The following is a 24,164-nucleotide window of genomic DNA, read 5'->3' as shown; positions in this document are numbered from 1 at the left end:
CAGCAACGATAATACAAAACCTGTAGTAAAAGTGGGCTGTTATTATGAATAGTAGCTATGTTTTCAATTGACTTACTTGTTATTGTTGGTTATAAGCAAGATAAGCTGTCAGTGCTTCTCGTCTTATAACAGAACACAATGTGCAATTGACAGAATATGGTCTGAATTTTAACAGATCTGATTCTACAATATGTGTTATACTCCCTCCAGTTCTTTCAGAAACTCTCCAGTAAAATAGAAACATTTACTGTGGTGGTTAAAGGTTATATTTTGCTCATGGGCGAATTCAAATCTTTTTTGGTTGATGTTCTCGACTGCTCCCATCGGTTGGTGTGTTTAAAATAGATTATATTTTTGAGGTGAATTTATTTCACACTTTTCAATAAATGTTTTCCCTTCATACCGGGCAGCACAGTGGTTAGCACTGCTGCCTCATGGTGCCAGGGACCCGAGTTCAATTCCAGCCTTGGGTCACTGTTTGTGTGGAGTTTACACGTTCTCCCTGTGTCTGCGGGGGTTTCCTCCGGGTGCTCCGGTTTCCTCCCACAGTCCAAAGATGTGCGGGTTCGGTTGATTGCTCCTTAGTATCAGGGAAATTAGCAGGATAAATCCTTGGGTTATGGGGATCGTGCCTGGGTGGGATTGTTGTCAGTGCAGGCTTGATCAGCCGAATTGCCTCCTTCTGCATTGTGGGGATTCTATGATTTTATACTCAGGTCTAGCAGCATCTGAAGAAGAATCTTACAGACTCAAAATGTTAACTCTGTTTCTCTCTCCACAGAAGCTGTTTCATCTGCTTTTGGCACTAATGTCCTAGTTTATCCGCGAACATTTGGACGTGTTCAGCTACAGGATGGCCCCCCGCTATTTAAATGAATCACGAACATCATGGAGATTAGTTGCTGAATAGGATCATAGAATCCCTACAGAGCAGAAAGAGGCCATTTGGCCCATCGAGCCTGCACCGACAACAATCCCACCCAGGTCCCATCCCCATAACCCCACATTTTTACAGTCCTAATCCTCCTGACACTAAGAAGCAATTTATCATGGCCAATCAACCTAATCCGCACATCTTTGGACTGTGAGAGAGAATCGGAGCACCCGACGGAAACCCACGCAGACACAGGGGAGAATGTGCAAACTCCACACAGACTGTCACCTGAGGCCGAAATTGAACCCGGATCCCTGGTGCTTTGAGGCAGCAGTGCTAACCACTGTGTCACCATGACTTTCTACCAGCTCTGTTTGATTTTGTGAGATGCTTTGAAGAGTTGATTAAAATGGATGAAGTTTGCAGGGCAACATATGGAAAAGTCCTTTACTGTGACTGCAAGTGCTCTGGATACATAATTTTTCGCAGTCATGGCTGCTACAAGTGCAATTGCCCTTTGTTGACAGCATGAGGGAGAGATGGAGCATAAACAAGCTCTTCACAGAGTGAGAAAGTAGGAGAAGACCTTTCAGCAGGAGGCCTCATCCACCTTGGATCATCTGGAAACACTTGTCTTATCTTTACCTAAGCCACGAGCAGTGTTTGTGCTGTCTACACTTTACAAAAAGGCTATTCATAGAACTGTGCCAACTCTTTTGACCAGACCCGAAAGCACACAACAAGGCAAGGACATTGCTGCCAATGGCTGTGATGGTGACTGTGGACCTGAATTCCTTTGCACATGAATCCTTCCAGACTGGAGCAGGTGATTTAAGCAACATCTACCAGTTCGCCGTACATTGCTGCATCCGTGGTTCTTTATACCAGGAGAGGGGAGTTCATTGTCTTCTCTCTGACTAGAGAGAAACTGGTGCGATGCACAATGTATTTTTTTACTGGGATAGAGGGAATTCCTGTGCTGCAAGATGCCACTGACTGAACGTTCATGGCTTTGTGGGCACCTCCACTCAATGCTAAGATGTGCTGGAACTGCAAAGGTTACTACTGACTGAACATGCAATGGTGTGCGACCATTCCCTGCATATCTAACAGGTGAATGCTCTCTACCCCAGCAGCAATGCTGTTGATTTGATTCTGTGCCAGTGCATTGTTTCCTTCATCTTTTAGTCACCAGATCAAACCAGAGGGTGGCTAGTGATTATCTGCTCTTCACCTGGCTCATGACTCCAGTCCATAACCCAATCACACGTGGTCAAAATCCCTACATTGAGAGTCATGGAAAATCTCAGTCAGCAGACCACTGGGATGCTGAGGCCAAATTTCTATTGCCAAGACCAATCTCAAGAAGCCCTGATTCTTAGCGGCTTGCTACATTCTCCACAACTTGGCCATCAAGAGATTACAGCCTTGGCACCGTGGCTTTGACAAGATCCTCAGAATGAGGAGGGGGAGGAGAAGGATGGAGGGAGGGGAGGGGAAGAGGAGGAGGAGGAGGAGGAATAAAGGAGGCAGGCAGCACGTCAGTACTCCAACCAGGCTATCTGTGAGCACGGCATTTTATTTTGATTGCTATGAATACAACCTCAGATACCCATTGCACAAACAGTCACAAACCTTGCCACGCCTCTGCTACATATCAGCACAGCATTGTCTTGACCACAATGCTGAAATAAAAGCCAGCGAAACCATGCAGTTTCATTCAACAAAACATTTAAAATTCCAATCACAAGACAACTGAACACCCTTATGCACTCTCTCAGTCCCTATCCCCTGGGAGTCTTTGTCAGGCATGGTGCTCCTATTCAGTGCTATCCTGATGGCTAATGCATGGTTGGCATAGGAACCAGACAAATATTCTTTCATCATTTCATCAAAATAGTTTACTTCCACAATTCAGACAGGTCAGAATCATCCAAGTGAGCTGTAAATGGCAAAGTCAAAAATGTTCCTATTTTTGTTTCATAATGAAGTGACTTATACTTTCATGTGATGTGAACTGCAGTGACATTATTTTTTTTATTTTATAGTATGGTACAATGGAATAGCACACGCCATTTTGTGTTATTTTGAAATTTAATTACCATGCTCTTTTCTAGAGCTACCCAGTAAATGATTTCTTGCATCACTCGTCTTTAATTTCACACAACAGAATACACAGTGAACCTCTTATCATGACCGCTAAGATGTGTTCCTCATCCTACCACTGACATACTAATTACTGTCCTTTTCAGAGCAAAATCATGATGTCGAATCAGAGTAAATTCTGGGGCAGAATAAGAAATTGCTTCAAGCGCAGAAAATGAGTACTTGTTTAAAGAAATTATTTTGAAATGCAGGGGTAGGGTGGCAGGCTCAAATTTGCTGCTGGGACCAGTACTGCTTTTTATTTATATAAATGACCTAGATTCCGATGCACAATGCAAAGCGGTTACCCTTGATGATGATATCAAAGTAGAAGGGGCAAAAGTATTGGAAGAGGAAGCTCAAAAAGTTCACAATGGCCGGAGTGTGACTATTGTTCATGCCGGCGGGATTTTCCCATCCCACTGCAGTGAATGGAGATTTGGCTGGGCACCAAATTCTCCGACCTCGCTGCAGTGGGAGCGTGGCATGAACGGCCGGTAAGATCGCGCCCAAAGAGTTGGACAAGATATGTAAATTGCCAGGACAATGTCAGTTGAAAATTTATTACCGTAAGGGCAGAAAGCAAAATTGGACAATTTTCCTACTCCATTAATGCTATTGGAGTGACTGCGAATGAAGCCTAAAAACAGACTTGGAGCCTTAGTCGACTCAATGCTGAATATGCTCAACAAACACAGAGCAGCAACAGCAAAGCCAGCAAGTCCAGAACAGGAAAATTGTGATCAGGTTTATAGTGTTCTCGTCACATCCAGTTTCTAAGAAACAAGGAAAACACTCAAGCCGCAAAGAATTGAAATGGGAATTGAGATGCATATTTACCCTGCACCTGTTGGTTCCAATGGAGGCAGTACTCTAAAGCGGTGCAGCTTGCTCACTGCAATGATCAGAGCATGCAACCAGTGCTAACCCTGCAGTTGAGCGACCAAACTTTAAAAGGCTAGTACCAGTCTGCACTACTTAAAGCCAGCCTGTATTTCTCAAAGGGGAGGTGCACTACAGTTAGAACATGTGCAGGAAGTCATTCGATAATCAATTCTTCTCCAGGAAAGACTCAAGAATGGTACAACATGGGAGAGTGTGGGCTCCAACATGTTGGAACATTGCACTTGTTTGAGGAGGGACAGTCCTGTGTCCACAGCAGAGTCAGAAGGCCTTTAGAAACATGCTGAAAAGGCAATGGGAGCTGATAGCAAATGCCAGGAGTCCTGTGGAGATTGATGCAATGACACAAAAAAATAATTTACCTACCAGACATGATCAAGTTCAGTTAATGCATCTTCAAATGCCATATCTCACCAATGACACCACTAGTTTCAATTATTTTTCAATGCACCACACACCCATCACTCACCTACCAATAATCCCTTTAATGACCCATACCTGACATTCATATATTACTCCATAACTTACCATTACTACAAACCTTACAGACAAATCTCATGGTTTGCATATCTGATCCACTTTTGAACCATAACAACCGTCCAACACAATCATAATGTTGTCCAAGGCATTTCCCGTCTCCTCTACTGATAGTCAGCAGCCTTCCAGCAGTCACGCTGCAGCCGCAGGGGTACCACTGCTTAGGAACACTAGGCCAGGCAAAGACACATTCACTGAATAAATTTACAAGAGTGATTTAACAATATGTGCACACGTCGCTGCTCAAACTCAAAACAACTGTGGAAAACACCAAACACTTGCAGAATTGTAGGAACAACCAGAGACAAAAAACTCAACCAGCAACCAGCCTATAATTATGTGACGATCCCTTTCAATAACACTGCTGTAAGGCTGTGGAGTCCTGTGTTGCAAATAAGAATCAGACTGATAAATGACATGATCCGCCTACTCTGCACACTTCAGGTGGATGCAAACTAAACAGACACTAACGTCCTCACCAATATGGCATCCAGTGCAATTCACACCAGAAGCTTGTACGCAGGCCGTGGGCGCATTTTGGACCTCACAGGCCACTAGTGATACCCACAATATAGGCATTATGCATCTGAGTTTTTCAGCCTTGGGCTTTTCAGCTGAGGCAGGCGGTGACTCGGAGGTGAATTGAGTAGGCTATGCACAGTAATTGCAGGTATAGGAAGGTCTACAAAGAATTTAACTATAATTCAACAATAGAAATATGACTAGAACACATGCATTTCCATTTACTCAAATGAATCGTTGAGCTGATACCAGGAAATATATCATCACATAAAAACCACCAAACGCATGGATTGAACGTTCAGATGGGGTGATTGAAGCAAAAGCTGGTATATAACTTAAGCAACAATCAAATGCTACAAAGGGGATGTTGTTAGGATTTTCGTGTATAGTTGAACTAAAACACTTTGGCCATTCTCAACCAAAATTATTTTATGACCTTATCTGCAGCAGAGAACAGAGTATTTCAGCTTTTGATGATACTGTTTGAAAGCATGGAATTATAATTTTGTATATTCTTACCTGTAACATAGTGAAATGAAACTTATTATTGTGGCTCAAATCATTTTTCTACAGAAGGACATTAGTTTAAACCATTTGTTGGGAATGTGGAAGCAATCTGATGATCACACTGTTCAACATAGCAGTTAGCAACAATAAAGGGTCTGCAGAATAAACCTTTGAGCAATGACATACCAAAGAATGGAATAGGTCAAAAGAAAAGAATTCACCTCAAGTGTACAGATGACATCAATAAGCCACTTGAGATTCATTCCTGTAGTTCATGTTATCATTGGAACCCCTCAATGTGCAGGCTTGTTAACACACACTCGTTTATGTGGCATCCTACAGTGAGCTTTTGAACTACAACAGAAACTAGAGTTCAAATAAAGTTCAAAGGCTGCCTTAACTGTTTTACACTCTCCAACCCAATATTATTCGATATCTTCCTGGTGGACTGAACAGCAATTTATAATTTCACTGCTCAGTAGAGTGATAATTCCAGCCAGGGGGAAATAAAAACAATAATAAAAATGGTTGACAGATAGTAAAACACTCCAGATTTAATTGAAAGGCCACCTTAGAAAGTCAGCTGCCAGATAATACTTCATCTTGTGACAGTTACGTTGCAGACCTTCCTTCACCCATGCAGAAGATGAACATCAGTCACTTGCATCTCTCATACTCATGAATCACAGACCTTTCACAACAAGGAAAGCAGCTCCAAAATGACATGATCACCAATGAGACACCTTCCACAAACACACACAAATGGAATCACATGGCATTTTCAGTTCTGACTTACTAACAACTGCTTTGGCGTACTAATTTCATTGCTAGTTTTTAAATTAATCGGCTACCTTTGAGCTGGTAAAGATATAAAGGTTGTTTTTTTTATCTCTTTCTTTATTTCCCAGTATTCTCCTATTCCTTTTCTTCAGAACGGTTCCATGTTGTTTGGGCCATGGGTGGCCTATACTTAACCAAATGCCCACCATTCATTTTTGAGCATAGGTAGTGAGTATTAAAGTTATCTTTCAAGGGGAGACAGCATATCCAAGCCAACCACAAACTGAATTGTACTCCATTTAACTAAGTATCATCGAATACTTACACTGCTCATTGATTGAGCGAAATGTCCTCCTCTCTAACAAAGTACAGTTCCGCACAATATTGTAGCCAATCTAAATCGCTTTATGGGATTTCAAAATTGTCCTCATGCTCCACCTGATTTTATTCAACAATAGTTTCAGCGTCAAATCTCTTAAAAATGTAAGCATTATTCACCGAATTAATGTATGCTCCCCTGACATGACAAAAAACCAAAGTGTATAATAATACCACAATCTGAACCAATGTAAACTTCAGGGAAAAAAATCAACTGTTAATAGCTTCCTGAAAGGCTCAGTGTATGTTTTTAGTGAGTAAGTTAATCATACAGGCTCGACAGGTTACAGGGCCAATTCCCCAGTCTGTGCTTCACTGTGTCAATGTAGCTCAATCTGAGGCAAATTTGCCCCTGACTTAGAATAATAAGCAATTCTCCCTCATACATAACTGACTGCCACATTTGTGTATGTAACCAAAGTGACTTTGCTAAATAATTACTTGCCCATGAGACATCCTGCAGATGTGATAAGATGCTACTTAAATCTGACAGTTGTTAATATTGGCTGTTGCATTAAAACAGAATCACCTGCGTTCTCACTAAATAGTAGTTTGCTCCTTCCTAACTCTGATCCATTGATGAATTGGTTGTTCTCTGGCTCTATGCTTCTCCTAGTTATTGTTTTTTCCAATTGCTGCCACCAAATCCAGTTCTTTGGCTTCTGTCCCTCTTCTCTCTCTCGTCGCTCCTTGTCCCTTCATCATCTCTGTCCTCCCCTCCTGGCAGTCCCATCTGCTTCCAATCCCCAAACCTTTCCCCACACCCACTCTCATCCAAATAACCTATAATGTTAAGATCAGACAGACTACAGAAGATATGTATGCACACCTGGCCTAAAACCTGGCTCATTATATGTCCTATTCACTAGTCTCCAGATTTGAGATTATTCAAATGTTGTTGACATAATTGATTTCTGCAATAAAACATTGCACTCATTTGGACATTTGTTAGATAGTTTATGTTTTTAAATAAATTATTTTCTTTTCTGCTTTCTTATCAGAACCTATAGCTTAACTGTTCCAGTTATGTTGCCATGTTGGTAGTGACATATGTTAAAACATATGATTTACATGGTTTACCCCCACTGTGGGTGTTCCTTGACTGAATGAACTTTGTACAGCCTGCACTTAAAAACAAGGTTATGTCACCCATGTATATGATTGGAAGGATGGTAAGTCAACAGATTTACATGTGATGACATGAGTCAAACTACATGGCTTTATAAAAAGGCCTTCACTACCCTTTTAAAAATCACATCATGTGTGCCATTGATTATTTTGATGTTGACATACATAAAGTACTTAATATTTAGAACAGGAAGCGGGAGTTCATTGTTGTGTCAATATTAATACAATGCTGAGATAAACAAGTTTGAACTAAGTGATTAATCTACGATTATCTCTTGTCCAAGATACTTGCGAAGACTATTCTGCTGAGTTACAATGTTTGCCTAATGCAACTTGGGAGACAAGGGTTGAAAATTGAGCAACAATGCATCCTATAGTGAGTGACCTTTTAATGTCATATCCACCAGATATCAGAAAATCCTGCCCAAAGAGGATGGACAGAATCAAGTTTGGCTGGAAATGGCAATGACATTAGATATTAGTTCCACAGATTACCAGTGTTGGAAGCTTGTACTGCTAGCACATTATTGATGTGTACAATTGCTGGGATGATCAACACCTTTCAAAAACAAAATATCATTCCTACAGAGTCCAGTCGCTCACCTGATGATCTGTTTGATTGCTCTCCTGGGCAGTTCATATCAGATCTAGCAGATGCTAAATGATTTCTTCCTACCGTGGTGGATAGCTTCTTTTAACTGTTTTAAGTGGCAGATTCTTACAACAGCAGAGATTTACTGGAGCCTCGCCTCATCACAATGATAGGCACCCCAGTACAGGTGCACACCTGGCAGGGTCAGCTCATGAACATCAAGGCGGATGTAATTCCTGGTAAACTAAGTAGATGCTCCAGAACCTCTTTGAATTTAACTAAACATTCCCTTTAGAACACACTTCAACTGAATCACAGCAATCCTGCTGAAAATCATTGGGTAGGATGATGCCCAAAGCTAAGGCTGGTATAATTGTGATCAGAAAATAAAGAAATTAGTAGCAGCCATTTGGGTGTGAATAAATCCTGTACAATACTGCAAAATAGCACAAGGGTGTTAACACAGGTTGCCAACTGCTTTTACAGCATTGAGGAATGAAAATTATTCATCTGTTTTTTTAACCTCTTCACATCTTACCTTCTTGTAAAACACCACTGGGCCTGCTAATTTGAAATTACCATCGATATGTAGCACTTCAAATTATCTGAGAGTAAATCAGAACTGACATTCCACCATGCATGGCAGATTGCATTGCTCAATACCGAAGTCAGTCAGAGTTAGCTATTAGCCTTACGATAAGTGCAATTAACAAATGCATATATAATGCAGCACTGTTACTTCTCAAGGAACACTTACCAATGACAACAAGTTTTGCATCTGCTGTAACGACATCCAAGGAGGTTCTTGCGACACAGGTGTACACCCCTTCATCATCTTCGCTTATATTAATAATTTGAATGATATCGCCATCCATTACAATTCTGGAGGGTCACAAAATTAAAATGGTACACCAACTTTGCTGAGGTAGAATTTATTTTCATGATTCTTTATATTAGAAACAGCACTTACCAATGAAAACCTCCACAGATACCAGTTTAAAGATGTAATTAACAAGAAGAAAATGTAATTGCGATGCAGTAGCACAAAATGCCAGAATTCCAATACAGATGAAAAACACATTGCCAGGTTTCTGTTAATTTCCTTCTCTACTGTGTTCCAAAAGTATCACTGTAAGAAGTCTCACAAAACCGGGTTAAAGACCAACAGGTTTACTTTGAATCACAAGCTTTCAGAGCGCTGCTCCTTCATCAGGTGTGACTCACCTAATGAAGAAGCAGCGCTCCGAAAGCTTGTGATTCAAAGTAAACCTGTTGGATTTTCACCTGGTGTTGTGAGACTTCTTACTGTGCCCACCCCAGTCCAACACCAGCATCTCCACATCAAAAGAATCACCAACAAGTTACAATCAGGCTTATGAGGTGGATCATGAGCTGCATTGCTTGTCAGGCAAGCAGGAAAAATGAGAAAGGAATAAATAGACTCTAAACAAGAACAGACAGACCTTCATGAGAAAGTGCAAAGTCAGGAATGACGTAGAAGTGTGCCCAATTTTAAACCTAATATTGTAGGTTTAGAGCATAAGAGGTGTATTATCCTCTGTTTTTATTTAGCAAGAAGTCTCACAACACCAGGTTAAAGTCCAACAGGTTTATTTGGTAGCAAATACCATAAGCTTTCGGAGCGCTGCTGTTTCGTCAGATGGAGTGGAAATGTGCTCTCAAACAGTGCAGATGAAGACGAACATCTCGCCAAGGCCATCCCCACACCCCCACTTCTTGCCTTCAAACAACCACACAACCTCAAACAGACCATTGTCCGCAGCAAACGACCCAGCCTTCAGGAGAACAGTGACCACGACACCACACAACCCTGCCACAGCAACCTCTGCAAGACGTGCCGGATCATCAACACGGATGCCATCATCTCACGTGAGAACACCATCTACCAGGTACACGGTACCTACTCTTGCAACTCGGCCAACATTATCTACCTGATACGCTGCAGGAAAGGATGTCCCGAGGCATGGTACATTGGGGAAACCATGCAGACGCTACGACAACGGATGAATGAACACCGCTCGACAATCACCAGGCAAGACTGTTCTCTTCCTGTGGGGGAGCACTTCAGCAGTCACGGGCATTCAGCCTTGGATCTTCAGGTAAGCGTTCTCCAAGGCGGCCTTCACGACACACGACAGCGCAGAGTCACTGAGCAGAAACTGATAGCCAAGTTCCGCACACATGAGGACGGCCTAAACTGGGATGTTGGATTTATGTCACATTATCAGTAACCCCCACAACTTGCCTCCTGGGCTTGCAGAATCTCACTAGCTGTTCTGTCTGGAGACAATACACATCTCTTTAACCTATGTTTAATGCTCCCTCCACCCACATTGTCTGTACCTTTAAGACCTGGCTGGCTTTAGGGATTCGCATTCTAATCAGTATTCTGTAACTTGATGTTGTGTCGATGTGCACTGTTTGAGAGCACATTTCCACTCCATCTGACGAAGGAGCAGCGCTCCGAAAGCTTATGGTATTTGCTACCAAATAAACCTGTTGGACTTTAACCTGGTGTTGTGAGACTTCTTACTGTATTCACCCCAGTCCAATGCCGGCATCTCCACATCCTGACTTTATTTAGCAAAACATGATCACAATTTTTTCACTAAAAAATCAGAAACGGACAATAACAAAGGAAGAATGTAATATGTGTGCCCGTGCAAAATATGAATACGGTGTAAACACGCAAAAAACAAATTCTTATCATGCACTGAAAGACCATCGACCTAAGAAATGGATACCCACTATTGTGACAGCTCTTGTTCTGGATGGTTTTGGTGGTGGCAGATTGACATTAACAATAATGATGACTGAAGTGGAGCGCCCCTTGTCCATTTTATAAACTCTTACCTGTCATTCTCGGTTTGGTCACTGTAAATTTCGTCTCCATCCTTTTTCCATGATAACTCAAAGTCATTTTCAAAAGCAGAGTCATATTCAGCATGACATTTAAACTGTGCCACTGCGGACTTCTGTATCATCAAATCCTCAGGCGGAACCACTATTTCTGTCGCAACTGAAAGAGATACAAAGGATCAAAAATACTTTTAGTGCAATTTCCACAATAATAGATAAATGCATAAAACAGAAGAGAAGACTTTCAAATACATGAATGTTAGCAATGAAAGCAGTCAGACATTTAAACCATTATACAGCTATAATTAAGACCATCAATTGCCCTGTATAATATATGCCTGAAGAAGCAACTTCCTAAATCTAACTTATCTGTGCTTTTGCTTTGTTGCTGGTTGATCAATTTTAAATTTAAGATGCAGTGCACAGCATAAAATAACATTGTTTCATATATGTAAAAGAACTTGTATTTACACGAGTATCAAAGTATAATAAAATAAATGAAAACAAAAGAATGCCAAAAAGAAAAATTAAGAACTATATTGTCTTCCTAAGTAAGGAAAGTAAGCCAGCAGAAATTACTACCCTAATTTCAGGTAAGCAATGGTTCTGAAACATTTTAGAAGGAAAATATATTGGGCTGGATTTAATGGGATGCTGTGTTGCTGAACCCATCCCCCCCCCCCCCCCCCCCCACCCACCCAAGAAAGCTGCCTGCCTCATATCCATTTTACACTCAGCAGGGTTGTAATATGGAAACTGCACCAAAGGTATGTCATCAGAACATGAGAACATAAGAAATAGAAGCAGGAGTAGGCCATCTGGCCCCTCAAGCCTGCTCCGCCATTCAATAAGATCATGGCTGATCTGATAGTGGGTTCAGTTCCACTTATCCGCCTGCTCCCCATAACCCTTAATTCCCTTATTGGCTAAAAACCTATCTATCTGTGACTTAAACACATTTAATGAGGTAGCCTCTACCGCTTCATTGGGCAGAGAATTCCAAAGATTCACTGCCCTCTGGGAGAATAAGTTCCTCCTCAACTCTGTTCTAAATTGACTCCCCCGTATTTTGAGGCTATGCCCCCTAGTTCTTGTTTCCATTGTACGTGGAAACAATCTTGATGTTTCTACCCTGTCTAGCCCTTTCATTATCTTATATGTCTCTATAAGATCTCCCCTCAACCTTCTAAACCCCAAAGAGTACAGGCCCAGTTTGCTCAATCTCTCCTCATAAACCAACCCCCTCATCTCCGGAATCAACCTAGTGAACCTTCTCTGCACCCCTTCTAAAGCCAATACATCCTTTCTTAAATAAGGGGACCAAAACTGTACACAGTACTCTAGGTGTGGCCTCACCAGCACCTTGTACAGTTGCAGCATGACCTCCCTGCTTCTATACTCCATCCCTCTCGCGATAAAGGCCAACATTCCATTTGCCTTCTTGACCACCTGCTGCACCTGCAAACTGAGTTTTTGTGATTCATGCACAAGGACCTCAGGTCCCTCTGCACAGTAGCATGTTGTAATTTTTCACCGTTTCAATAATAGTCCCTTTTCCTATTATTCTTTCCAAAGTGGATAACCTCACACTTACCAACGCTATACTCCATCTGCCAGATCCTCGCCCACTCACTTAACCTATCCAAATCTCTCTGCAGAATCTCTGTCTCTTCCACGCAATTTGCTTTCCCACCCATCTTAGTGTCATCCGCAAATTTTGTTACCCTACACTCGGTCCCCTCCTCCAGATCATCTACGTATATGGTAAATAGTTGAAGCCCCAGCACCAATCCCTGCGGCACGCCACTAGTCACGGATTGCCAACCAGAAAAGCACCCATTTATACCTACTCTCTGTTTTCTGTTAGATAGCCAATCTTCAATCCACGCTAACACTTTACCCCCAACTCTGTGCACCTTTATCTTTTGCAGTAACCTTTGTGAGGCACCTTATCGAAAGCCTTCTGGAAATCCAAATACAATACATGCACCGGTTCACTCCTGTCAACCGTACTTGTCACATCCTTAAAAAACTCCAGTAAATTAATCAAACATGACTTTCCCTTCGTGAATCCATGCTGCGTCTGCTTGATTGAACCATTCTTATCCAGGTGTCCTGCTATTTCTTCCTTTATGATAGATTCCAGCATTTTCCCAACTACGGATGTTAAGCTAACCGGCCTATAATTACCTGCCTTTTGTCTGCCTCCTTTTTTAAACAGTGGCGTTACATTAGCTGTTTTCCAATCAACTGGCACCTCCCCAGAGTCCAGTGAATTTTGATAGATTACAACTAATGCATTTGCTATTGCCTCTGCCGTTTCTTTTAGTACCCTGAGATGTATTCCATCCGGACCAGGGGACTTGTCTACCTTTATTCCCATTAGCCTACCCAGCACTACCTCTTTAGTAATAGTGATCGTTTTAAGGTCCTCACCCCTACAGTCCCATAACTATCTATTTTTGGTATGTCGGGAAGGGTTAAAGTGGGCATATGACTTTGGGTAGGTACCTTTGATGGGAACAGGGACACCCCAAAAGAGGTTCTCCCTTCGCTTGCTCACAGCAGCTCACCAACTAAAAGCAGCCAGCCTATACACTTGGCCTAGGCCTTCACTGCTGCGGGTAAAATAGCGGTGGGGCAGTTGGGGTGCAGGATGATGCACTTCAATAGATATTAATTGGCCAATCAAGGCCCTCAATAGGCCCAAGGGTGAACATGTTGCCCAATGCGTCCACCACTCCCCTATAAATGGGAGACACCTGTTAGGACGGGGGTGGGGCATTAAAGCCAGCCCATCAATTCAGATATTTGCCTAAGAAAATTAGAATATGTTGACCATGCCGTGGCCCAGGAAAGTTATGTTTGACCATTAATTATTTAATTGGTAAACACTTGTAGCTTGATTAAAGTTTTTTTTAAAAAAGAAAATAATGTTCTTTGGATATGCACCAGGGCTGGTGCAACAATGTTCATGGGCAGGACATAATATCATTTTTGATTTAATGTCATTTTAAAATTCTTTTTTTTAAAGATTCTGACGTATACAGCAACCAAATCACAATGCACTAGATTAACCATCATACACAATTTAATATTGAAGAATAATATATGATTAACTGAATAGAATTTGGCCAGCTGCTAAAAAAATGCATTGCGTGCCATCAATTGGTTCGTTGATTAGCCAACAGACATATCATTGTTGACCCATGGTGTTTAAATGGCAAAACAACATACTATTGAACGGCACTTAAAGCAGTTTGGTAATGATGCATATAGTCCAATATTTTTGTTTATTTTCCTTAAATGTTTCACATTCTGGAATGGGTAACATTTTCTTCAGGGTGGGGGGAAAGTGGGGGGTTGGCGGGGGGGGGGGCAGGAGAGAAAGAAGAGGTGGGGACAGATGCTCTGTTTGAAAATGAAGTTACCAGACCAAATAAGCTACATTGAAAGCTCTAATTTTCAAAATTGGAATTTCACAAAACTTTCAAGTAGAACCTCTTTGCTTTTATTTGAATAGCTAGTTGAACTAATGAGAAGAAAAACAGTCTCATCGAACTAAAACTCTAAAGCACAAGTACAATATGTTACGCATCACTAGTTTATCAATAGCTTTGCTACTACTCTAATCTCCTAGTGAACATTTGGAAGAGCAGCCTACATATTGCAGTCTGACTAAGATGGTGGTTTGCATCAGGATGGTCAACCCTGTGTTAAACTTCACCTGAAGTGACTCCTGAGCCCCAATCTGGCAAGGCCAAGCCTGCCGCATTTGTTACGGAGGAAAGAAACAGGGCTGAAAAGGTACATAACTTGCTGACTTCGGTTTTCTCTGGCCCCTCTTGATCAACTAAGATTTTCATTTTTGCTGTCGTCTTCCAAACAGTCAGTCTTCAAAGATCACAGCCATCAGCAACTGTCTTGTTAGTTGTCAATATCTGCCACATTTATTTCTCACTTGCAGGTGCCCTTGTAACAGAGGTATGAACATCCAAAATGTCATGACACCCAGGAGGTCTGAGACAGTGAAGGTGGCAACTGTTCAGCCTCTTCTCCTGCCTAGCATATGTTTGTCCAGGCCTCGCCACTGTAGAAGAGTGCGCTGAGGATGCAAACTTGGTGGACTTGCAGTTTGGCATTCTCAGTCAGGTGTTCCACACTCTTTCTTACTCAGCTTGGACAGAACAGCTGCAGTTATCATTATGTGTGTATTGGATTCAGCATCAAGTGACAGATTGTTGGTGATCGTGAGGCTTAGATATCTGAAGCCATCAACAAGCTTCAGTGTCACATTGGTAATGCTGAAAGATGGTGGTGAGGCAACAGCCTGGACAATGACATTTATCTTGCTGAAGCTCATGGTCAAACCAAACCCTTTACTGGTATGAGAGTCCGTCCATTTGCCACTGCTGGTCTTCCATAGTATGGGCAGTTGCTGCAGCATCATCACAGTAAAGTAGCTCTCTGATGAAGACTTGGCATACCTTTCTCTTGGATCTCACAAATTTGATTGATTTTTTGTAGGGGTAACCAAGAAGGTAGATGAGGGCAGTGCAGTTGATGTTGTCTACATGGATTTTAGCAAGGCCTTTGACAAGGTACCGCATGGTAGGTTGTTGCATAAGGTTCAATCTCACAGGATCCAAGGTGAGGTAGCTAAATGGATACAAAATTGGCTTGATGACAGAAGCCAGAGGGTGGTTGCAGAGGGTTGTTTTTCAAACTGGCGACTTGTGACCAGCGGTGTGCCCCAGGGATCGGTGCTGGGTCCACTGTTATTTGTCATTTACATTAATGATTTGGATGAGAATATAGGAGGCATGGTTAGTAAGTTTGCAGATGACACCAAGATTGGTGGCATAGTGGACAGTGAAGAAGGTTATCATCTTGGACTGCAACGGGATCTTGATCAATTGAGCCAGTGGGCTGACGAATGGTAGATAAAAGTTTAATTTAGATAAATGCGAGGTGATGTATTTTGGTAGATTGAACCAGGACAGGACTTACTCAGCTAATGGCAGGGCGTTGGGGAGAGTTACAGAACAAAGAGATCTAGGGGTGCAGTTCATTGCTTCTTGAAGGTGGAGTCACAGGTGGACAGAGTGGTGAAGAAGGCATTCAGCATGCATGGTTTCATCGGTCAGAACATTGAATTCAGGAGTTGGGACGTCTTGTTGAAGTTGTACAAGACATTGGTAAGGCCACACTTGGAATACTGTGTACAGTTTTGGTCACCTTATTATAGAAAGGATATTATTAAACTAGAAAGAGTGTAGAAGAGATTTACTAGGATGCTACCGGGACTTGATGGTTTGAGTTATATGAAGAGGCTGGATAGACTGGGACTTTTTTCTCTGGAGTGTAGAAGGCTGAGGGGTGATCTTATAGAGGTCTATAAAATAATGAGGGGCATAGATCAGCTAGATAGTCAATATCTTTTGCCAAAGGTAGGGGAATCTAAAACTAGAGGGCATAGGTTTAAGGTGAGAGGGGAGAGATACAAAAGGGTCAGAGGGCAATTTTTTCACGCAGAGCGTGGTGAGTGTCTGGAACAAGTTGCCAGAGGTAGTAATCGAGGCAGGTACAATTTTGTCTTTTAAAAAGCGTTTAGACAGTTACATGGGTAATATGGGTATAGAGGGATATGGGCCAAATGCGGGCAATTGGGACTAGCTTAGGGGTTTTGAAAAAAACGGCGGCATGGACAAGTTGGGCTGAAGAGCCTGTTTCCATGCTGCAAACTTTTATCTCCAGTGAGCAAGGCTGAACAATTTTTCTGGCAGTTCTGATACATAAAGTAGATTCAATCTCTGAAGGCACATGACAGCAACAAAGAGAAGAAGATGCTCAAGAGTGTCGGTGCCAAAACAAAAGTCTGTTTGACCCCAGTGTGGACTTCAAGGTGTTCCGATATTGCCTTGAATTAGTTGACATATTGCCACGGAAAGAGGAAAACACATTGAACAGCTCTGGTGGGCAGCCAATTTTCTCCAGCAATTGAAGTGGACCGTCTCTGCTAAAATGGTCAAATCCCTTAGTGTAAAGTTCAGTTCAGCCAGTGTAAATTGAGTAATACACAATTTACACTGGCTGGACTAAATGACTAACACGCCCTGTTTTATATCAAATGATCTGGGCACCATCCCTTTGGAAGGGTAAATACTGGCCTTGAGGACATGTATTGTAGATTTACCACTGTGTTAGCTGGATTAAAGCACGAGAACAAATTACACAAATAAGAGTTGTGGTCCCTGGAATTTAGAAGGTTCAGCGATGATTTGGTTAACATTTTCAAGATATTAAGAGAACAAATGGGATAAATAGAGAGAACCTGGGGAAAAATTGATTCATGTAGCGCAGGCCACCCCACAGACTTGCATGATTTTCCCCACATTATTAGCTGCGCTGCACCTAGCGATATCATTGAAGATGTCATATAAGCTCCTCAATAGCAGCCCACAATGTTACCTGTTCCTGAAACAGTGCTATGCAAACAGATCTCTTCCCCCAATCTATTTCTGTTCATTATGAAGGCCAGGACTATGTGGCCATGGTCTAAAAAGCAAAGCCGGAGCTTTTAGATATGAAAGTAGAAAATACTTCTACGCATAAAGGGTGCTGAGGGTTTGCAAGTATGCTAGATTAATGGCAAATTTTAAATCTGGGATTGATAGATTTTTGTTAACAAAGGAATAAAAACAGAAAATGCTGGAAAAGCATTTCAGGCATCATCTGTGGCGAGGAGGGAGAAACATATGTGGGAATGGAATGTAAGGAATATGGATGTGGCGCTGGATCACAGAGTAACTATAATTTCATTGACTATGCAGGAAAGTTCAAAGGGCTAAATGGCTGGCTCGTTACTATGTTCCTGTCCAAGCCACATTATTTTGAAAGGAGTCGGTTCAGTTAAAAAAAGTCAGAGAAATTATAGTGGGTGTTTGTATTCCCTCCTGCATGCACCATTGTTTTAGATAGCTGGAGCTGATGCCACAGAAATATCCATGAGAGGTGAATGTCTAAATGGACCGATCTCTTTAATTCTGCCACAATTTACAGACTGCACAAATTAGGACAAGGACTGACTCGTAACCCATTTGTTTTAGCAAGTAAAACTTCCGCTGCCTTATACTTCTGATCAAATTTTTTTCTTCTCCTGCAAATACTGAAGAAGCCCTCTTGTTAAAAATGTATCCCTGATGTCATCCATTATGAATGGAAGTTGTTTCACAGCTTCTAGATTTTGGACTCAGCCCCAGGTTCCTGCCAATCACACAGCGAGGAACCTGGACAAGACGCACAGGTCAGGGGCATGCATGTACAACCAGATGCTTTTAAAATTGACCTTTCCTGAGAAAAGTTAAGACTTTCAAAACAAAGGTGTCTGTAAGCCTTTTTTCCTGGTACATAAGCTTTGCCAGTTCTTATCTATACTTTGGCAAACTCAACTCACAGACAAAATCAACTTTAAAACTGAATGAAGCAGTTCGCACTTTCAAACTGCACTTGGGGGCTAAAGAATAGGTTTTCCTCTTATGATCCTCCTCATGCAATAACACATAATAATTGTTCATTTTAAGAACTCGTTCAAAATGCACCTGTCTGCAAGCACATTAAACTGATAATTTGAAGAAAAATCATCCAAATATTAGGTCGCTCCTGCAGACTCGCGCCACAGCAAGTAATCAGCAATTTAGGCAAGTGTGATGAGGGAAGAAGATTATTAAAAGGAAAACAAAAACAACTGAAAGACACTAATTATTGCTAACAACAGAAGAAGGCAATTAAATTCGATTAGCTCTTTCTTTAATGAGCTCCAGCTTTGTGTATCCAACTTGTCACTGCATCATTCATTCCATCACACTCCAGAGGCAAATAATTTGAGTGGTATCTCTCTACAAATATATTCCTCTTGTCATATCCAGTAAAGGAATGTCATGTTCATAACTTTACACATGGATTTCGCTTGTCTGGAAACTTAAGGGGTTGTCTTTTATTTGTTTGCTGAAGAATTGTTAAGATGGTTCCAAGGGGTCAGGTGATCTTTGCTTATTCAACGTGGAATATCAAGTTTCCAGAAAGTTCGGAGTTGAATAACTATGGGTGGTGTCAGTTATTCCAAGTGGCCAAAGACAAGATGTGGTGGGACCACTGCTGTTCACAATTTACATTAATGAATTAGTCTTTGGAATCAAAAACATAGTTTCTAACTTTGCAAGTGGCACAAAATTGGGGGTTTAGGGGAGGGCATAATGAATATGGGGGAGGACTGCAGGAAAGGACAGGCAATAAACTTGCAGAATAGGTAAATAATTGGCAAATGAAGTTCAACTTTGCAGACGACACAAAAATTGGTGGAGTTGCAGATAGTGAAGAGGATTGTCAGAGGATACAGCAAGATATAGACTAGTTGGAGACTTGGGCAGAGAAATGGCAGATGGAGTTTAATCCAGACAACAGTGAGGTAATGCATTTTGGAAGGTCCAATGCATGTAGGAATTATTCAGTAAATGGTAGAACCCTTAGGAGTATTGACAGGCAGAGACATGTCCACCAATCACTGAAAGGTAGTCAAGATGGCATACGGCATGCTTGCTTTCAACGGTCGGGGCATTGAGTATAAAAATTGGCACGTCACGCTGCAACTGTACAGAACCTTAGTTCGGCCTCATTTGGAATATTGTTTCCAATTCTGGTCACCACACTACCAGAAGGATGTGGATGCTTTGGAGAGGGTACAGAAGAGGCTTACCAGGATGTTGCATGGTCAGGAGGATATTAGCTATGAGGAGAGGTCGGATAAATTCGGTTTGTTCTCACTGGAACGACGGAGGTTGAGGGGTGACATGATAGAGGTTTACAAGGTTATGAGTGACATGGACAGAGTGATAGTCAGATGCTCTTTCCTAGGGTAGAAAAGTCAAGTATTAGGGACATCAGTTTAAGGTGCATGGGGAAAAGTTTAGAGGAGATGTGCAAGGCAAGTTTTTTACACAGAGGGTGGTGAATGTCTGGAACGCGCAGCCCAGGCAGGTGGTGGGAGCAGGTACGATAGCAGCATTTAAGGAGCATCTTGACAAATGCATGAATAGGATGGGAATGGAAAGATATGGGCTCCGTAAAACCATAAGTGCATACGGTTTTAGTTTAGGCAGGCATCATGATCGGTTCAGGCTTGGAGGGCCAAAGGGCCAAAGGGCCTGTTCCTGTGCTGTACTGTTCTTTGTTCTGATTAATGTGAAGTGGTTCACTTTGGCAGGAGAAACAGGGAGGTCACTTATTATTATTAGGAAGATTCAAGTCTCGGTCAGGAGATAAACAAAGGGACCAGAGTACAAATATATCAAGCATTAAAAATTAGCAAGCCCATAACAAAAGCAAACCAAATTGAGAAGTAGTAAAGTTATGATAAAGCTCCATCAAAACCTGGCTACACTATACTCAGCTTACTGTGTGCAGGGCTGGGCACCATATTAGGAAAAAGACAGAGACAGTGCAGAGGACACAGATAAGATTTACAAGGATGTTACTAAAAACACATACCAGACTGAGCTGTGACCTAATAGATGCAATAGATATAGAATATTATCTCTCATGGGGAAGAGCATAACTAGAGGTCGTCATAAGATAATCACCAAAAAATCCAATGGGGAATTCAGAACTCAAAAGAGTGGTAAGAATACGGAACTGACTACCACAGCGAGTGTTTTAAATAAAGATCCATTGAAGGGGAAACCAAACAATCATCTCAGGGAGAAGGGACTCAATGGTTATGATGATGGATTTAGATGAGAAAAGGTGGGAGGAGACTTGAGTGGAGTACAAAAATCTTCAACCGAATGTCCCATTACTGTGTTGTAGGTCCTATGTAATCCAATATAAAGGCAAATTCCTCCTTATCTTCCATTCCTAACTTATTACTTTTAAACCTGTGCCCCATATTTGTACTAATTATCACCATTAACAATTTCTTCATCACATTATTAATCTTGAAAATTCCGTGACTAGAAAACAGCAAAATTTCTTAACCTCTCCTCAAACCTGGAAATCACCTTCATCGTCCACTCTTGTATTCTCTTGAGACTCAGAACATTTTTAGGATTAGGTAACATGAATTATACATCGTATCCAAGACTTTCTTAGCCAACAGCAGCAATGTAACCTTTTCTTTTAATCCTTTCCCATTATTAATACAACTCCACATCTCATTAACCTTTTTACTGCAAATCAGTATTGAACTGACATTTTTATAGATTTGTCACTATAACTGTTTGACTTGACTGGTGCATGATACTGCTGTACAAAACCATATAAGTCACTGCATTTCAAAAAGTAATGGTGTCATGCACTCTTGAGATGTTTGGCACTATAAGCTGTTACATAAATGCAATATAATTATTAGATCGCCTTCCTTGATCTCCACACTATACAATGCTTCATTCAATGTTTATGTCTTCTTTTTCAGTTCCTTCCTTATCCTCTCCCACACATTACTGCCTTTGTTACTCACATATTTTGGCAGTTACTATATCCTCACCCAGGCCATTAATATACACGAAAAGCTATTAGATATTGCAGTGAGGGAAAATATTTACTGCAAAATATGATCCATTTCAGAACTCTTTTCGTACGGGGTGGGATAAACCGGGCAATTTCAAAAATTCAACTTGATCCAAAAATTTGCTACCATGCGAAAAGCTTCCTTTAAAATGATAATAGGCAGGGGACCACCTTGCTGGATTATTCCCACTTTCTCATGCTAGTATTTTCTACATTTGCCCTGTATTGATGAGTTCAGAAAGAGAAGCCTCCTGTTCAGTTTTGGACTTTATGATGTCAATACAATTTAACTAGATTCCCCGTGACATCAAGCTGGGATCAGGAATCCAACACTTGGAGAAATTCTGTGTCTCCACCTTGCAGCATATTGGAAGCAGACCCTCAAGGAGATTTTTCAGTGCTGAAACATTTCACATCTGGAGTGTGCATTTGCTGTCCAATTAAGGATGGTCATTGGGCTGCCGAGGCTAAAGGGCCAAGTCGGAGACCTTCCAACAATGACACATCAGAAGCCTCACCATCCAAAGTGAGGCTCCCAGTGTACAGAGGAGAGAGAGAGGGCACCTTCATCCTCAGGCATTCTCTAGATACTTCCTTAAAAATGTTAAAATAGAAAAACTTGTCCTCACGGAAAGAGATCTCCCCCCACAGGGCAGCCAGGTGATATAACTTTACCCATCACATTATGGGCTGCAAGGCAGGTGATAGGGGGGCATTTAAAAAGGTCATTTGGCAGGGGGCTATATTAATACCTACTGGATGCAGGTGGGTAACCTTTCTATCTTTGACCCAAAATGGCTTCGGTCAGAACTGTACCTGATATCAGCTGTGGGTGGGAAATTCTGAGTCCACCTGCCTTTCCCTGCTTTCATCATGCCTCAAGGATCCAGCCCATTCTCCTTAAACCTCTTCCACTTGCCAGAACATATGGCAGCACAGTGGTTACCACTGCTGCCTCACAGCACCAGGGACCCGGGTTCGATCCCTGGTTTGGATCACTGTCTGTCTGGAGTCTACCCGTTTTCCCCGTGTCTGCGTGGGTTTCCTCCAGGTGCTCAGGTTTCCTCCCACAGTCCAAAAGGCGTGCTGGTTAGGTGCAATGGCCATGTTAAATTTTCCCTCAGTGTACCCGAACAGGCACCAGAGTGTGGCGATTAGGGGATTTTCACAGTAACTTCATTACAGTGTTAGTATAAGCCTACTTGTAACAGTAATAAATAAATTTTAAAACATATACCTACAGATGAAAATTAATCAATATTGACATTATGTATCAAAGAATCAATTGCATTATTTGAAATTTTCAGTTGCAAAGGAATGTCTATGCCCATCACATTTTCAGCAACTTACGTCAACTGTTAATTTGAATTGTCTTCATTACTCTTTCATGCAGTTTGGGCATTGCTGAAGATGGCAACTTATTCCCCATATCTAAAATATTGATAAGGTTTAAAATATAAATAAATTATAACGGTTGTCTCCAGATAATGTGCAGCCTGCTGGAAAATTATTTTATTAGATAGGTACAGTATGCCAGATTTGAGCAAAGTATGAGAAATTTAAAAAAGTTGGGGCAAAATATTACATTAACAATGGTGGCAAAAGCAGTTATTAAAAGAAAGTTTGACTGAAAGGTTATCCAAAAGCCCACTGCACCAGTATCCTTAATATTCCTCTCCATGGTTGCTGTAGAAGATGAACTCCAGCAAGGAAAAGCATATGGAGACCATTGGCTTTGCTTTGGAATTCAGGGCTCTCTCCAGGCAGCTGGCTCTTGGTTTGTGCAAGGCCAGGGAACTTAACTGGACTTTTAACATAAATAGGATGGCTGTGGTAAACCACTGTTAGCTTATAACCTGTATATGTGACATGCCTGGACACATCCCTGCCGGCCCTACCCGAGACTCCTCCCCCCCCCCGGTCCAGGTATAAAGGCGATTGCTCCCCACCCCGCTGCCTCAGTTTGGACCAGTTCATCGGCATGGGTGTGCTCCAAGTCTTTTGCTAATAAAAGCTTATTTGTTCTTGCATACAAACTAGTCTTTGCTCGATTGATGGTGCATCAATGGCTATAAGAGACCAACATGCACTGTACTGTACAATTTGCCGGCACAATTTCCAATTGTTTCAGGTGAAGAATGGAGTGAAACAGGCTTGTGTCTTAGCCTCCATTTTGTTTGGTATTTTCTTCTCTGTTCTCCAGACCTTTCCTTTCCCTGAAGACATGGGATGGAATTTACCAGCATTCTAGATCAGATGGCATGCTCTTGAATCTGTCCAGACTAAAAGCGAAGGCAAAAGGACAGCATGTCCTGATCAGAGAACTCCTCTACACTGATGGTTCTGCAGTAGGTG

The 24,164-nt window shown here is 41.7% G+C and overlaps 1 protein-coding gene across 3 annotated transcripts in view; it reads right to left on the bottom strand.

The window, feature by feature from the left end:
- The window catches only part of LOC144491523 (neural cell adhesion molecule L1-like protein), a 554,136-nt gene that overhangs the window by 285,748 nt on the left and 244,224 nt on the right, over positions 1–24,164 (bottom strand). For all 3 annotated transcript variants that reach the window (XM_078209437.1, XM_078209436.1, XM_078209438.1), the window contains 2 exons: positions 11,241–11,406; positions 9,124–9,248 (listed from right to left, as the gene is read on the bottom strand). In XM_078209437.1, the coding sequence (XP_078065563.1) occupies positions 9,124–9,248; positions 11,241–11,406 (291 nt within the window). The remainder of the gene's footprint in view (positions 1–9,123; positions 9,249–11,240; positions 11,407–24,164) is intronic.

The sequence above is a fragment of the Mustelus asterias genome, chromosome 3, assembly GCF_964213995.1.
Source record: "Mustelus asterias chromosome 3, sMusAst1.hap1.1, whole genome shotgun sequence".
In the NCBI taxonomy this organism is placed as follows: domain Eukaryota; kingdom Metazoa; phylum Chordata; class Chondrichthyes; order Carcharhiniformes; family Triakidae; genus Mustelus; species Mustelus asterias.
This window is presented reverse-complemented; position numbering and strand designations above follow the sequence as displayed.